Source organism: Siniperca chuatsi, linkage group LG23, assembly GCF_020085105.1.
Source record: "Siniperca chuatsi isolate FFG_IHB_CAS linkage group LG23, ASM2008510v1, whole genome shotgun sequence".
NCBI lineage: Eukaryota > Metazoa > Chordata > Actinopteri > Centrarchiformes > Sinipercidae > Siniperca > Siniperca chuatsi.
This window is the reverse complement of record NC_058064.1, coordinates 23226036-23244499: the sequence shown is the minus strand read 5'-3', so window position 1 is coordinate 23244499 and position 18464 is coordinate 23226036. Positions and strand designations below refer to the sequence as shown.

At 41.8% G+C, this 18464-nt stretch overlaps 1 protein-coding gene across 12 annotated transcripts in view; it reads right to left on the bottom strand.

Annotated features, from left to right (window-relative positions):
- The window catches only part of sult4a1 (sulfotransferase family 4A, member 1), a 119780-nt gene that overhangs the window by 64009 nt on the left and 37307 nt on the right, over nt 1–18464 (bottom strand). For 10 of the 12 annotated variants that reach the window (XR_006376714.1, XR_006376720.1, XR_006376715.1 and 7 more), the window contains exon 6: nt 17879–18017. Coding sequence is in view for 3 of the 12 variants with exons in the window: in XM_044185254.1 (XP_044041189.1) it covers nt 17879–18017 (139 nt within the window). In the remaining 9 variants the exon portion in view is untranslated. Of the gene's footprint in view, nt 1–2797; nt 7383–8582; nt 8648–17878; nt 18018–18464 lie in introns of those variants that run through there. The other 2 variants (XM_044185257.1, XM_044185256.1) reach the window with 2 other exon arrangements.

Genomic DNA, 18464 nt, shown 5'->3' with positions numbered 1-18464 from the left:
CCCAGTTTGGGTTCAGGAGGCAGACACCATCTCCACATTTATGAGTAGGCTTAAGACTTTCCTCTTTGATGAAGCTTGTAGTTAGGGCTGGCTTGGGTGAGTCCCGAACCATCCCTTAGTTATGCTGCTATAGGCCTAGACTGCCGGGAGACTTTCCTCTCTCCTTCTCTCCCTCTCCTTCTGTATGCATTTTATCCCATTACTGCATGTTACTAAGTCAACATTTTCTCTCTCCCGTAGTTTTGTGCTTTCTCGTTTCTCTCCTCTCTCCTTCTGTCGCTTTCAGCACGTATTTCTGCCTCTGGAGCTGCAGAGATTGGATCTGTGGTTGTGGGCCACCTGCTGCCCCCCGTGTTCCTGCTGTGTTATTGGCTCTGTTGCTAATACTGACATTGTTTTTCCTATGGCTGTCATTCCTATTATTACTAATTTATTAATATTAACACTACAAGTACTATTTTACTATTTTTAAAAAATCTTTGTGGTCTTTGCATTGTGCCTCCACCCTCCACGTGGCCTTTAGTAATCTTTAGACACGCAGCAATGTTCTTCTTGGAGAGTAGTGGCTTTCTCCTTGCTATCCTGCCATACACACCATTCTTGTTCAGTGTTTGTCTGATGGTGGACTCATGAACACTGACACTGCGAGGCCTGTAGATCCTTAGATGGACTGTATAGCGCCTTTCTAGTCTTTCTGACTATTCAAAGTGCTGCAACTACATATCACATTTACCCCATTCACACACATGACAGAACTGCTCATCAAAGTAACTAATCATTCACACACATTCACACAAGGCACAGCCCGCGGGAGAAATTTGGGGATCAGTGTCTTACCCAAGGACACTTCGACATGTGGGCTGGGGGAAGCCGGCATCAAACTCCCGACCTTTACCCTGGGGTTGTGACCTCCTGGTGTATTACACGGAGTGATTTTGGTTGGACGACCACTTCTGGGGAGAGTAACAATGGTGTTGAATTTTCTCCATTTGTACGCTATCTGCCTGACAGTGGATTGGTGAAGGCCAAACTCTTTCGAAATGGTTTTGTAACCTTTTCCAGCCTGGTGACCATCAACAATGTTTTGTCTGAGCGCCGCAGAAATCTCCTTTGATCAAAACATGGCACACTTCCACAAACCTGTGTAGTGAAGACCAGACTTTGATAATAAAGACCCAGATTTCTATTCTTTCAATAGGGCAGGGTCTTCTAAACTCACACCCGCCATATCCCTCACACCACACACACACACACACACACACACACCTTACATGCTTGCTGATTGTTGTATACTTATTGTGTTTAGAATAGACAATAGTGGTTGTTGACTGAAGTTATTCATTGTTAATCAGGGCCAAGGTTAAATAAACACTACTGTACCTTTTAAAGAGCAGTTGCCTGTGGTTATTTTGTGTATGTGGTGTAATAACAGCTGGTTGTGACGGTCAGTGCTCAGATTCGCCCTCCACTGTCCACTATTATTAATATAAGATAGTACATACCATTTCTAAGTGGACAGCCACCTTTGAGACTGTTTTTTTTATGTTTGGTAATTGGTCCCTGATCCCAGGGTGGTGCCCCGTAATGATTAATCCATATCAATAATTTTGATATTATTAATAATTGCATTAATATTCATGAATATCTTTGATATTTTTGCTAGTAACCAAACCTGCCCTACCTGAATCCCAACAGTGGAAACCAAATACACACATACACATGGTCTTTCATTCATCAGGTGGACACAAACATCACTCCAAATAAATGACAATGTTGCTCTGTAACTGCTGGATGTGTAAAAAGGTGTGCTAACAAGTTCTCCATATCAACTTAAAAGGTGATGATATGTCAATGTTCTGTTTACAGCTTGTTTCTGCTGTCTCCAAGAGGCCAAAAAATATGTTATTGCAGGTTTTTGAATGCTTGGAATTGAATATATTTGCATTGTGGTATTGATATTTTTACTTAAAAGACAAATTTTGCACAGCTGCCATTGTGGCCACAAGTAACAATTTCTAGATAACGGTAAATGCTAAAACAGTAGCACACGGACTCAATAATGTCCCTTACACAGCAGTATCTACCTAAAGCTAACATTAGCCACCATAGACTACTGTTCATACCAGACCAAAGCAACCCCCCTGAGTTTATTGAATAGAGCAAGCCTGCGTTTTTTGCTTATGAATTCAACCTTTCATTTGTAAGAATAACTTTGTTATTTCTTCTTTCAATCTTTCAACAGTCTCACTTTAAGGAAAGGATTTTGTTACTTCTTCCACCATTGCCAAAAACATCCCTGAGAAAATCATAAGATTTTTGATGTACGTGCAGGTAAGTTTACCCTATATTAATTGTGTATATTGAATCACATGTCACCTAATTTACAGATTAGATGAGCTGTGATAACACATAACATTTCAAGTACATATACAGGTGTGCTCACACCCTTACCTTAACCTGAGAAACCATTTGTGTTTGAAACGTAGTCCTATCCGTATCCATGTAGAATAAAAGGAATGGGAATGACACTGCAGTGTAAGAGTTTTTGTCTTAAAAATTATGAATGTTCACGTGCCACTTGATGATTGCCTACCCTACAGCCCTGTGTGGTTGTACCATGTTTAATTTCTTTTACCAGCCTGTATTTCATGGCAGTAACAATCAAAATTTCATTTACTCTCATTTTCCAATTCTCCTGAGAGCAGCATTTTGACAGGACTAAACACATTTTTGACAGAAGTTCTGAACAAGATTTTAGACACTGAGGAGTTAAAAGAAAAAGAACACAGTCATCAGATATTGCTTGAAGACACAACTTTATTAATAAACCAGCAAGCAAAGCATGTAAAATACAACGCAAGACACCCAGGAAACAGAGACAGGCATATATGAAAAACCCAAACAAACCATAAAAGTGGAAATGGGCAGCTGAAGCCTTGCCCACAGCTGTAAACAGAGTGCCAGAGAGAAGAAAGAAACAATGACAAGAAAGAATGAGCAGCCGTAAAAGATGCGGCGTGATGACTGTGTGCTGAGGTTGTTTACATCCACACAATAAAGACATTCACAAGTGTCTGGTAGAGCGCAGGGACTGGTCTGCTGTACTGGAAACCTCTGTGGCAACAGAGGAGGAGGTGCTGGACTGGTTGTAAGTGATGTCTCAGGTCAATAGTCTGACTCCAGATACTGCTGCTGTGGGGACACTACAGTGAGTAGCAGAATACAGTTAATGCTGGTTATGGGTTAATACGCTGCTCTCTCCTCTCCTGCAACCTGACATTTCTGAGAAAACAGAGAGAAAGGAAACTGTTCACCAATCAGTGGGAATATGTAGCCTGGTTTACACAGGAAAAGAGTGTGTGGATTACCAACCAGGCAAAGGGGGCCACTGCTCCCAAGAGCCCTATTTACACTTATGCACTTCATGCGTATTGGGTGGTTCAGATAGCTATTTGATAGCTAAAAAGCCATGTGTAAACGCATCCAAGAAGCATTAGAGATGGACAGTAATCCGATTGCCAAACCACCTTGGGAGGTGGTTTGAGATGTATTCTAGCCTGATGTTTAATAGGTGTGAATACATCCATCTCTCTAAGATGCTCAATCTTTATTTTTCCCAATTGTAACTACATGAGAAAATGGTCAGTTGAAATACCTGTACAGAGTCAGCCCCCATGATAAGCAGCTGAAGTGACACAGACATTGCATTGAAATTAGCCATTGTTCTTCCTGTCACATGCAAAGTGAACCAAATGGCTTCAGGAGCATTACCACCACCCTCTGGATGGAAGTAGGGCCAACTCTAATTTGCGAGTTGTATGTGGCAAAGTGTAAACAAGTGTATTAAAATCACCTTGGAATTTAATCTGAATATGAAACACTTGAAATAAAATGAGTGGATGAGTTGTATGTAATTTGATTAACTGCACATTTGTTTAGGAATTTGAACCACTAAGATACAATATTAATTAAGGCGAGTCTTGCATTATTATCTAATCTTGTAGTTTTGAGACTTTTAGTTCGTATTGTCCTCACATAGTGCACATTCCTAAATAAGGTTTGTTTGAATTGCCTCAAACTAACTGACACACAGAAAACAATGGGCCGGGGGGTGTCCTCTGTATTATTTACAGAGCAATGTCATGTCCTTTTTTATTTCATGTAATCCTGTTTGTAATCCATGTTGCCTTGAGTTTTTAAGAGAGGCCTTTGTATGAGCTTTTAGCTTTCTACCTCTCCTGCACAGGCATTACTTTTCATTCATGTATATGTGAGTATATGTATGTGTAAGTGTATCTGTATATAGGTACATGAATATCTGTGTACATATCAGATCTTTTATAATTGTTGTAGTTTTACTCTGCAAACAATGAAATTAAAAAATCATGTCAAGGCCGGTAGTCTTGAATGTCATTCACAAACACCCTAAATGTTTGTCTACATTAAAGACAAGGGTCCAAAATCTGCCTTTATACCCGGGAGACAATATATTATATAATATCTACAGTGACTGGCACAGCTGCATCTGCTAGAGCAGCAGCTGCACATTTTAACCACCACATGGTATATATTTTTTGATGCACAGTAGGGGTGTAACAGTACATGTATTCGTCCCGAACCATTCGGTACAGGACTTTCGGTTCGTTATGCAACTTCCTTGGATCGGTACGCCCTGTGACCCAAACTATTACTGTCAAAATAGTCTATTTATGTCCACTACTCACACATGCGGAACAGAAATTCTAGAGTGCGAGTTTTACCCAGAAAGTTTTGGTAGTGCACCAGTTGCTGTAGCATGCTAGTTGGCTTAGCCCAATTAGCCAGGTTAGCCAACCTCCTGTAGCGTTGCTGCCTCCGAATGGCAAACACAAATGAGAGACCAGAGCTGGAGGATCCTCCCTGACATTTAGATCCACTGTATGGGAGCATTACGGTTTCCCGGTTAGTTAGAGCAAATATGGGCAACGATTAGTGTCAAACTGTATGCCGACATTGTTCAACTGAAGTCGGGTTTATCTTTGGAAACACTTCAAACATGACATTTATGTCGGCATCACCCAAATGTGACGATTAGCAAAACGAGACAAAACCAGACAGTTCAGAAATTATCAGCAGGTCAGAGTCTTTATTAAGGAGCATTACTGACTTTTGTGTTATTTATTTTTTTCTTATTGACAGTATGCCAGTATTTGAGTGCATTAACTGTTACAGTAAGAATCATGGCCAATGAGCCACTGTTGAATGTTTACATTTTTAAAAATAAATGAAAAAAAAGTGATTTTCTACATTTTTTTGGTTTTCCATGGTGTACCATAAACGTACCGAACCGTGACCCCAAAACCGAGGTACATACTGAACCAAGAATTTTGTGCACCGTTACACCCCCAAATTACAGTAATGTGCAGCACATTGAGTCTTAAATGCTGAGAAGGTAACCATCATGTTTGTATATAAAATACCAGTTAAAGTCAAAAGCAAAGTGTTAAGGAGTGAAGTGTGCTATTCCTTAAAGCCAGTATTTGTAGAATTTGTATGTGATTATAACATCTTTCAAATTATTCAGTACACATTATTAACTTATACACGGGGACTGCCCATTGTTCAGATGGCCCATTATTCTGAAACCCCAATATTCTTTTAACTATTAACTATTAAAGTTTCGGAATAATGGGCCTTCGGAACAATGGCACCTGTCAGTCTGAGAATCGTGATACATTCTGTTGGTATAACCGAGCACTGACAAGACATAACTGTCTTTCTCCCTCTGTCTCTCTCTCAAACACACACTCACATACATCCATATATACACATAAAGCTCATACATAAGTGTCTAGTGACAATCAGTGATGGAGGCTTTGAAAACCCTGCAGCACTTTGAGCAACAAAACAAAAAACAATGATCATCTAACACAACAATCTCCCAGCTGTGAACCTGAGCTGCTGGGTTGCTTTAGGTGTGATATACTTTTTCTCTACATGTTTGGCTTCACCTCTTACAGTTACCTTCCATGTGTCTAGCTGGCTTGGAGCCACTGCAGAATCAAGACAACTGCTAATGCACTCAGTTTCAGGGTTAGACTGATATATCGGTTTAACAAATTAAAGGGCAGATATTGGTGTTGTCTGTAAAACCTGTAATTCTCTTTGGGCACTTTGTTCACTTATAATATATCCATCACATCTGTAACAGGTGCCATCCATAGAGATTTTATAACTGTAGATAAGTCTTATTCAGCCATCGTGCCTGATGTCTTTTCAAAATTTTCAACAGCAGGGTGTCGCTGGGTAAGTTTATTCCTCACTTACAGGCAGGAATGTATTCAGATTCCCCACCAATAAACAGGTGAATGTGGCCTATAGAGCTACTAACCATAACACTGTTTCATTAGCCTGGGCTTCTCTGGAGAGGTTTAGTGTCTCATGTTGGTGTAAATGTTTCAGAGGGTTTATTCACCTGACAGCCAGAATCATCAAAGAGAATCTCTGTCGCTACATAAAGATATTTGTGGCTGATAAACACTGTCACAAGTCAAAGCGTTAACTGACTGCATGATTTGCATTTAAATAAAAAACAGTCCCCTCAGCTCTACACAGCATTTTAGCATCTTTTAGATAATTTCTTTAGTTCATTTTGGTTTTTGGGCTTGCAACTTCACTGTTTTGGTTCATTGTCACCGCAATCATCAACCTTGTTTCCAGCAGCAGCAGAAAGAACCGTACTAACTGGTTCATTTCTAGCATACCCAGGCCTTTATGGATAGGTAAATAATGGACAGCAACTTCGCCCAGAATAGGGTCAACCATAACACGAATATAAATGTTGACCAATACTTGAGCTCAAAAGTATTGGTATCTGCCCCTATAAAACCTATATCGGTCGAACCCTGGTTAGTATATACACATATACATACACAGCAGTGGGAACATACTGTGGAGGTAGGGGTTAAGGGAGGTTTGGTTTAACTGTTGATTGAGAAATTTCAAGAAATTCCTAATAAATCTGGATTAAATTTGATCAGTCCACAAGGGTGGGGTTTTTAATGACTTGTTGACTTGAGACATATTGCATTCTGGGAAAAGTCATGTAGTGTAATCCCACTGTCAGACTGTACCACTAAACTTCAGACTGATTGATTGAATGGAGATGTAGGAGCATGGATTTTGGCAGGAAGTGTGCACTTGTCAACCATACATGTGCACTTGTTGAAGTAGATCAGTGGAGTGGAGAGTAGGGTGGGGATACAGGGGGAGGGCGAGGTCAGGCGCTCCTCACAGACAGAAGTCAAAGGTCAGGTCAGACTTGCCCATTTTCTGTCTGTACACCGTGTCAAATTTTTCATTCATAGACACTGTGAAGACATCCTTCCAAAGACCTGCACGACCTGCAGGCAGGATACACAGGGAGAGGGAAGAATTTTAAATATTAATACAACGTTCAGTTACCTTTCAACACAACCTGGATGTCTGCCTCTCAAATTATTCAGAACAGGGTTTGGGCTCAGCAGCTCAGCAGCCCCGTGGCTGGTTAATTCGACTACAATCTTAAATTTCACACTCAGTTTGGAAAGTGATCTTTATCTGGTTTCATTTCGATCACACCTCCATGTTGAAATGACTCGTTATTAAAAATAAACCACCATGTCTTAAAGGCAGAATAAGTAGGATTTTTCTAACAAACAATGTATAGACTCATAACAAAATAATCCCTCTCAGTGTGAGGAGGTGTCTGTATCAGGCAGAGCAGAGAGCAGCGGACAGGATGAAGCGGGCGGAGGTGTGGCCGTGTTTATTTATGCTTTAGAACGTAACTGCCGTGAAACAATCAGATCAATCAAATAACATTTAATTTCTCCGATTCATTGCTTTGTTCTCGCTAACGCCACTCTCTCTCTTCATTCATTCTCTAGCTCGCTCGACCACCACTGCTCTCTCTCACTCCAAAACCAGTGGTACCAGTGACTTTACAGTATAATAACACTGGCACTGATATCAAAACTAAAAGGGAAAATGAAAACATTGGCATTGAAACACTGGTATTGCAACAAAAAATTGTAACGGGAGTGAAGAGAAGACAAAACATCTTCTCACTCAGTTTGTGACAATACACTAAATTATTTTATTTTTAAGAGTGAAAGATTTTTTTTTCAAATTATGACTCATGATTGGTAAGATCCACTACACCATATTTTTCCTCACACTAGTAGTATAGTTTAGTCATATGACTAAAACACATGAATTTGATGATGCCCACTATTAAGTTACTACCAATACTGATACTCCCTGAATAATTCCTTAATTTACTTAAATAAACCTCTTGGCAAAGGCCTTCAATATTGAGAAAAACAAGATGTGTATTAGATAACTGCTTATCTAATATAAGGCTGCTTCAGTACCACCATTGTGTTTATGTGGCCCTGCTCAGGAGTTCAGACAGTGACTTTTCTGCATGATGAATGTAATGTAAAACCCACATGAATTCTGATGATTCCTATGACAGAATGATGTTTTTTTCTGAACTGAAAACTTTTATTTGACATGTTTCAGCTGCGGACTGAATGCTGCATGATGTGGCAGTGACTCACCTTCTGTGGCGTGTGTGAGACAGGTCAGACTGACTATAGCAGACCAGACACCAGACTTCCATGCACTAAAAGAAAACAAATTTGATGGGAAAACAGAAAAAACAAATAACAGAAACCCTGTAAACATAAAACTCAAAACAGGAATAGTAACATAAACCAAACTGAATAATTATAAAAAATTAGAGAATAAATGTAAAACATGTCTACATGAAAATCAAAGAGGGTTAAATTATAACAGACTGGGCCTGCAGATTGAAATTATAGACTATATACTACTGTACAGTCTAGAGTTAAAACACAATCTATGGTGTAGTTACAAAATGTAGCCACATGTGCTATAATCATCTCAAACTCAGTGTGAGAAAACCATATCCACATCCAGAACCCCAGAATCCCATGACTATGTAGATAGTTATGGAACCCTAAAGTGTTCATTATATCTAAACAAATAAAACAGAGCAGTAATAGAATAAAAATACCGGTAAAGAATAAATACTAGAATAAGCTGAAATCCGGGAAAGTACGTTTTAAGTTTTCCTTGGGCAGGGTGTTCCAGAGTCTCGGGGCTCTTATTTCAAAAGCTCTGTCCCCCTTAGTCTTCAGCCGTGAGTCTGGAACACATAAAACGCCAGACGACCTCAAGGTGCGAGCAGGGTCGCACGGGGATAAAAGATCTGAGATATACTGAGGAGTCAGACCATTTAGTGACTTGTAAGTAATTAAAAGCACCTTAAAACCAGTGTAAAGAGGCTAAAACCAGGGTGATGTGATCAAACTCTGTTTAAAGCCTGGCAGCTGAGTTCTGTACTGTCTGTAACCGGTCTACAGTTTTTCTATTTAAGTACGTAAAAATGCTGTTACGGTGATCGAGGCGTGTTGAGATAAAAGTCTTTAAAATTTAAATTAGGACGAATTCTGGCAATGTTCCTTAGTTGATAAAAGTATTTGTTGATTAGCTAGTTTCACTTGAAACTGACCTAATTGTTTCCAAGATGGCCCATTAATCAGTAATCCGGCCTATTGTTTTCTGGCTGCACCACCCTCATCACTGTTAAGTACCTGATTAGCATATGATTGGTGTGACCAAGGTGCTAATATACTCTGATAGACTTTGGGCAGATTGAATCTCAGACCACCATTTCTGTTCAAAGAGGGGTTCTCTTTTTTCACAAAAATGGCTTCCTTGACACCCCGTTCAAACCAACTCTTCTCTCTACTTAGAATCTTCACCTCGCTGTCTTCAAATGTGTGGTTATCAGCACAGACGACACGCTAACTCAGGATTACAGAGCGCCATGCATTTGCATCTAAAAGCTACAAAAGTCTTTTGTGAAGTGGCTGTTTAGTCTCACCTATGTACCATTCTTTGCAGTTTTCCTCACTGCATTGAATGGAGTAAACTACATTGCTCTGTTTTTGTGTGGGCATCTTGTCCTTAGGGTGAACGAGTTTCTGTCTTAAAGTGTTGCCTGGTTTAACGAAAACAGGAACATTGTGCTGTCTAAAGATCCTTTGTAGTTTTTCAGACAGTCCAGATACATAAGGAATGGAGACACCGTTCCTTCTTGGTTCTGTTACACTTTTGTCCTGTTTTTTGGCTCTTTTAACTTTGTTGATAGCCCAAGTAGGATAACCACAGGCTGAGAGTGCACTCTGGACATGCCTTTCCTCTTTCTTCTTACCCTCTGAGCCGGTGGGCACTTCTTGGGCTCTATGCTATAATGTCCGGATTACACACAGCTTGCTGCATCGTGTGAGTCAAAGAGCAAGTATTGATCCGTATGTGTTGGTTTCCTGTACACTTCTATTTGGAACTTTCAGTCCTCTCCTCTGAGTGTAGAACAATCAAGAAAGGCCAGGCGGTTCTCTTTGGCATCCTCTCACGTGAACTTGATGTTGGGGTCCACAGTATTGATATGTTCTGAGAACGCTTCCAAGTCTTGTTTCTTGATTTTCACAAAGGTGTCATCCATGTAGCGGTACCAATGACTTGGTGGTGTGCCCGGGAACGAGGATAATGCCTTCTTCTCAAACTGTTCCATGTACAGGTTGGCCACGATGGGAGAGACCGGAGAGCCCATAGCACAGCCGTGAATCTGTCTGTAGAAGTGTCCCCGGAATTGGAAGTAAGTTGTGTTAAGACAGATGTCTAATAGTTTGCATATGTGTTCAGGTGTAAGCTTGGTCCTTTGCTGCAGGGTGGAGTGCTCCTGCAGTCTTCTCTTCACCGCTGTCACTGCTTCTGAGGTCGGGATGCAGGTGAACAAGGACACAACATCATAAGAAACCATTACATCATCTGGGTGCAACTGGAGATGTTTCACTTTGTCCACAAATTTCTGTGTGTTTTCCACATGATGTACTGTGTTCCCCACCAGCGGAGCCAAGATTGTAGTCAAATGTTCGGTCTGATAAGTAATACGGAGATGGTTCCTGTGGTTCTTGTGGTCTGCTAAATTAAATTAGCAGACCACAGGAACCATCTCCGTTTTAATCTAAGATGCAGGCAGAGCAAGATTATTCCCAAGAGCCTACAGATTAAACCACCAGTAAAAGGACACAGAGCAGAGAAGATTTGGAGAAGAAACCTGAACCAGATGCTTAGTGAAAGGATCAGGGAAAACAACTCAAGAATAGACAATTTGAAGAACAGAACAGAATTTTTGCAGAAGAAGTTAACAAGTATTGTCCCAGAAGAAATCCTCAAGAAAGTGATGGATTTTACACAGATAGCACAGGGTGCACAACATAGGAAGAGCAAGGAGCGGCAAATTAAGAAATTTAACATCCTTTTGAATAAGAAGAATCTAGGAAAGGACCAGCACAACAGGAGATCAGGGACTGAGGGAGACGTGTGTTAACAGAAACAATTGGATCAAAAACTTATCAGACCGCATCCTGACACAGGCAGAAAAAGATTCAGTTACATCCAACCACATCCCTACAGTGGACTACATCACAGCCACAGAAACAGCCATTAGGAAGAACAAGATGATAGAAGCAGAGGCTGCAGACCTGAGGCTATGTGTCACAGCATCATTAAAGAGTGCCAAACTACCTCCTTCCAACATTACATCCGAAGAGAGGAGGGCACTCTCAGCACTGCAGAAGGATCACAGCATAAACATTCTACCAGCAGACAAGGGTCGCTGCACTGTGATTCTGAACACAGCCGATTATAAAACCAAGGTCAACAACCTTCTGGAAGACACAACCACATATCAAAAACTTAAAAGAGATCCAACTAATGGCTACAGAAGCTTGAGAAGGAGGAGGTGATAGACAGGCCTCTGTACTACACCCTGGGGAAGCCATTCCTTGCATCTATGGCCTTCCCAAAATTCACAAAGAGAATGTTCCACTCAGACCCATCGTGTGTAGCACAGATTCCATCACATACAACGTAGCCAAGTACGATAGAACACTCCTGGACGAATGAGGGACTACACCATATTATTTACAGAGACCAAATCTGACCATGAGCAAGCATTTGGCGACGGTGGCAAGAAAAAACGTCCTTTAAGAGGCAGAAACCTTGGACAGAACCAGACTCAATGGTGGGCGGCTATCCACCACTGCCATGTTAGGTTTGGATACAGAAAGGGAGAGAGAGAGAGAGAGAGAGAGAGAGAGAGAGAGAGAGAGAGAGAGAGAGAGGTTTTGGGGGAGGGGCGTCTTGTTACAGTCAAACAAGACGCCAAGTTTTCTTGCAACAGGCTTTATGTACTCAGACAAGGACCCAGTAGATGGCAGTATTTGACTGCCAATGATCAGAATTTCTGCTTTGGCTGAGTTCAATTGAAGAAAGTTAATTGATATCCAGTTTCTTATATCTAATAGGCACTCCTGTAAAAAACTCATACTGAGGTCAGATGGCTTAACAGGGACGTACAACTGTGTAAGCATAATAGTGAAAGGAAACACCATGTCTACGAATTATATTACCTAGTGGGAGCATATAGAGAATAAAATTGGTCCCAAAATTGACCCTTAAGGTACCCCATACATAACAGTAGCAAATGACGTATGGTTGTTAATGGATTTAATCCAACTCAGTACAGTGCTGTGCCTTACAATATGCCCACCCATTTCCTCAATCTGTCCAATAAAATGCCATGATCGATCGCATCAAAAGCAGCGCTCAAATTAAGCAGTATGAGAACGGAACACATGCCAGCATCATTGGTCATTAAAAGGTCATTAGTGACTTTAAGAAGGGCAGTCTCTGTGCTGGGATGCTGACAAAAAAGATCGGAAGGTTTGGATTGGATTTCAAAGATATAATAAAAATGGTCATTTTGAAATCGGTCAGTAATTTTGCATATGGTCAAGCCCAGGCTTTTTTAGGAGTGGCTAATAAAAAAGGAGCTGTTAAAAATTAAGAGCAACGAGGGCCCAATCGTTTCAATTGCATTAATTAAGAGCTTTGTTGGCATTTTATCCAGAGGACAAAAGGACACTTTCATGTGAGCTACTACATTAAATTTTGGTAATGGAAACCGGGACGAGGTGGCTGAGGGTGTCTTGTTCTGGAGACTCAACATCAGTGAAAGTTGTACAGGCCAGTATATTGGCCCTGATAGACTCTCTGTAAAGTAAGCTAAAAAAAATTCACAGTCAACACCACATTCAACAGGAACATTTGGATGATCTGGATTTACTAGTTGATCGATAGTCTTGAATAAAAACCTGGGATTGTGCTGATTTTCTGATATGAGATTTGAGAAGTAGCGTGTTTTTGCGTCTTTCACCATTCTGTTATAATTAAGTGGAAGGTCCTTCATAGCCACACACAAGTGCTTTCATTTATCCAAGGCTGCAATTTACGATTTGCTTTAATTCTATTTTTGAGGGGAGCAACTCTATCTAAAGTTGAAGAGCATAAAAAATGAAAGTAGGTCATTGAGGTGGGGAGTTTTCAGACTGTCCATTGTGTAGTGGCTAAAAAGGCACAAAACTTAGGGGCGCTTTGTTCATTAAGCGCGCGTGTGCACATAGAATGGGGGGTATGGTATAAGGGTATAAGTAGCGGACTGCTAATCACAGGTAAAATTATGCATTTGTGGTCAGAGACTAGTATGTCCAGAACCATGTACAACACAGTAGAATAACCTTGCAGTAATGCTTTAGTTTACAGGTTCGTTATTTCCTAATCATTTCTTGAAAGTTTCATTGAAAGAACTGTGTAATTTGTTGGTAGTTAGGTAAAACAGAGACAAAGATCTCAGTGTTTTGTAAAGATATTTTTTAAAATCATTTTTATAATTAGAAAGAAAAATAAATAATTTAACAAGGTCAACGTAGGGTTGGGCTGGCTACCAAGGGAAATGTTGGTCCAGTCATTTGGCCACATATTGATGAGTAGCAGACACAGTAGATTAACGTTGGCTGTAAGGCAAAATGTGGTTGTTTGTATTTATTACTCATCTCGTCATCACTAAATGCAAATGCAACCGCAAGGGAGCACAAGCCAGTGTCTTCTTGTGCCAGTCCCAAGTCTGGATAAATGCAGAGGGTTTTGTCAGGAAGGGCATCCGACGTAAAACACATGCCAAATTAAAAATGCGAATCATGACAATGACTTCCATACCGGATCGGTCGGGGCCCGGGTTAACAACGACCGCCACCAGTGCTGTTGACCTACAGGGAACCGGTGGAAATTGGACTACTGCTGGTCGAAGACGAAGAAGGAGAGGAGGACGGTGTGTTTGTAGGCAGAGAGAGAAGAGGAAAGCTAAGAATATAGGACTGACAGTAGGGACTTTGAATGTTGGGACTATGACAGGGAAGGCTAGAGAGTTGATTGACATGATGCAGAGAAGGAAGGTGGACATACTATGTGTCCAGGAGACCAGGTGGAAAGGTAGCAAGGCTAGAAGCTTAGGAGCAGGGTTCAAGTTCTTCTACCATGGGTCAGATAGGAAGAGAAACGGAGTAGGAGTTATCCTGAAAGAGGAGTTTGTGAGGAATGTTCTAGAGGTGAAAAGAGTATCAGACAGGTTGATGAATCTGAAGCTGGAAATTGAAGGGGTGATGTTCAATGTTGTGAGTGGTTATGCCCCACAGGTAGGATGTGAGTTAGAAGAGAAGGAGAAATTCTGGAGTGAGTTAGATGAAGTGAGCATCCCCAGAGTTGAGAGAGGTGAAGGGAACAGAGGTGATGAGAATATGATGGGCAGATTTGGTCTTCAGGACATGAACGGAACGCAGAAGGACAGATGGTGGTAGACTTTGCAAAGAGGATGGAAATGGCTGTAGTGAACACTTTCTTCCAGAAGAGGCAGGAACATAGGGTGACATATAAGAGCGGAGGTAGAAGCACTCAGGTGGACTACATCTTGTGTAGACAATGTAATCTGAAAGAGACCAGTGACTGTAAAGTAGTGGTAGGGGAGAGTGTAGCCAGACAACACAGGATGGTAGTGTGTAAAATGACTCTGGTGGTGAGGAAGATGAAGAAGACAAAGGCAGAGCAGAGGACGAAGTGGTGGAAGTTGAAAAAGGAAGAATGTCGTGTGTAGTTTTCAGGGAGGAGCTGAGACAGACTCTGGGTGGTCAGGAAGTGCTCCCAGATGACTGGACCACTACAGCTAATGTGATCAGGGAGACAGGTAGGAGGGTACTCGGTGTGTCATCTGGAAAGAGGAAAGTGGACAAGGAGACTTGGTGGTGGGACAAGGAAGTTCAGGAGTGTATACAGAGAAAGAGGTTAGCTAAGAAGAAGTGGGACATGGAGAGGACTGAAGAGAGTAGACAGGAGTACAGGGAGATGCAGCGTAAGGTGAAGGTAGAGGTGGCAAAGGCCAAACAAAGAGCATATGAGGACTTGTATGCTAGGTTGGACACTAAAGAGGGAGAGGTGGATTTGTACAGGCTGGCCAGACAAAGAGATAGAGATGGGAAGGATGTGCAGCAGGTTAGGGTGATTAAAGATAAGGATGGAAATGTATTGACAGGTGCCAGGAGTGTGATGGGAAGATGGAAGGAGTACTTTGAAGAGTTGATGAATGAGGAAAATGAAAGGGAACGAGAGTAGTAGAAGAGGTGACTGGTGTGGAGCAGGAAGTAGCAAAGATTAGCAAGAGTGAAGTAAGGAGGACGTTGAAGAGGATGAAGAGTGGAAAGGCAGTTGGTCCTGATGACATACCTGTGGAGGTATGGAAGTGTCTAGGAGAGGTGGCAGTAGAGTTTCTGACCAGTTTGTTTAACAAGATCTTGGAGAGTGAAAGGATGCCCGAGGAATGGAGGAGAAGTGTACTGGTGCCAATTTTTAAGAACAAGGGAGATGTGCAGAGCTGTGGCAACTACAGAGGAATAAAGCTGATGAGCCATACAATGAAGTTGTGGGAAAGAGTAGTGGAAGCTAGGCTAAGGGCAGAGGTGAGCATTTGTGAGCAGCAATATGGTTTCATGCCTAGAAAGAGTACAACAGATGCAGTATTTGCTTTGAGGATGCTGATGGAGAAGTACAGAGAAGGTCATAGGGAGTTGCATTATGTCATCGTAGATTTAGAGAAAGCGTATGACAGGGTGCAGCGCGAGGAGCTGTGGTATTGTATGAGGAAGTCTGGAGTGGCAGAGAAGTATGTTAGAGTGGTGCAGGACATGTATGAGAGCTGTAAGACCGTGGTGAGGTGTGCTGTAGGTGTGACAGAGGAGTTCAAGGTGGAGGTGGGTTTGCATCAAGGATCAGCTCTGAGCCCCTTCTTGTTTGCTCTGGTGATGGACAAGGCTGACAGATGAGGTTAGACAGGAATCTCCATGGACTATGATGTTTGCGGATGACATTGTGATTTGTAGTGAGAGCAGGGAGCAGGTGGAGGAAAATCTAGAGAGATGGAGGTCTGCTCTGGAAAACAGAGGAATGAAGCTTAGCCGCAGTAAGACAGAATACATGTGTGTCAATGAGAGGGACCCAGGTGGAACAGTGAGGTTACAGGGAGCAGAGGTGAAGAAGGTGCAGGACTTTAAGTACTTGGGGTCAACGGTTCAGAGAAATGGAGACTGTGGAAAAGAGGTGAAGAGGCGAGTGCAAGCAGGTTGGAACGAGTGGAGAAAGGTGTCAGGTGTGTTGTGTGATAAAAGAGTATCAGCAAGAATGAAAGGAAAGGTGTTCAAGACGGTGGTGAGACCAGCGTTGTTGTACAGCTTAGAGACAGTGGCACTGAAGAAAAGACAAGAGGCAGAGCTGGAGGTAGCAGAGCTTAAGATGTTGAGGTTCTCTTTGGGAGTGACGAGGATGGACAGGATCAGGAATGAGTACATCAAAGGCACAGCTCATGTTAGATGTTTTGGAGATAAAGTCAGAGAGGCCAGATTGAGGTGGTTTGGACATGTTCAGAGGAGAGACTGTGAATACATTGGTAGAAGGATGCTGAGGTTGGAGCTGCCAGGCAGGAGGTCTAGAGGAAGACCAAAGAGGAGATTTATGGATGTAGTGAGAGAGGACATGAAGTTAATTGGTGTGAGTGAAGAGGATGCAGAGGACAGGGTTAGATGGAGGCACATGATTCGCTGTGGCGACCCCTGAAAGGGAACAGCCGAAAGGAAAAGAAGAAGAAGTCATCACTAAATGCAGCAAAGCAAACAATCATTTTTAAAACAAAGGTTTTACCAAGCAGGAGGGTCTAATGAAAGATGCTTTAGAGTTGCATTATGGGGACTGTAGGAGCCAGCATTTTTAGAGGTTGACTCATACTAGAGGCTAAGTCTTGATATCTCAGTCACTGATGCTTCAATTGTGACCATCTGCAGACTATCTTGCAAGTATCCCAACTTTGTGGAAGAGTAATACTAATTCCCTTTAATCCAACTGAAACTGATTTTTTTTACACATTTCTCTTTAATTCATCCTGACTTATTTGGTGTTTTGCTTCAAACTCTGGGATCTTGAAAATAATTAAGAAATGGATAACATTTTTGATGTTAAGTGGGTTTGTAGAGTCCCTGACCTTACAAAATGCAGTTGTGATGATTAACCTATTGAAAGAGACATCAGCATGTTTTATAAAATGGCGAAAATGGGCAAAAATCAAGCTAGATCATGGGACACCAACTGTAGAAGACAATATGTCAGATGCAGTGAAAGTGTAATAAAAAATGGTTTAAAGACACATTTGGTGGATGTGATGCTTTGAAGATGCCACTTCACAGTGTCAGCTACAACAAAAGCCTTTTCACCCACTAGTGTTAAGTAGGACCTCAGGGAGCCAGAAACTCAAAACTCTGCCTAGTTAGCAGACCTGAGGTTCTGAGCAGTGTTGTATTTTTCCTTCTCTATTTCCTCTCCCACTCACCCCTACAGATGGACAGCGCCTCAGAGTTGCAGCACTGCTCGATGAGCTGGTTGCAGCTCTCCACCATGCCCTCCAGCTGAGCCTTGTCACAGGAAACACCCAGGAACCGGGCTAATTGTTCTACCAACGTCCCCAGATCCTGGAGAGGACAGGACAATAATAATAATAATAAATGTTATTGATGTTATAGCTGCACGTACACATACACACACACATATACATACTTTGTACAAATGCTTCAACAGATATATACTGTACACATAAACATATGTCATCCTGGAGTGTCTTGGTAGCCAAATGGTTACAGTGTATGCCAGATAACTGCAATATCGCCAGTTTGACTCCCGCCGGCAACCTTTGCTGCATGTCATACCCCTCTCTCTCCCTCTGTGTTTGTATCTGCAGAGACGATGCCCTTTGCATGTATTTTCTTAGTTTCTTATTAGTTTGCTGTGTTTGGGACGTTTCTAGGTGTCAACCTTTGGGCAGTGGTGTGTAGCCCCCAGCCGATAACAGCAGGCTGTGAGGTCGGGACTCGGTAAAAACGTAGCGACATCGCTGTCTCCGTCTCTCCTCTGCTCTCTGT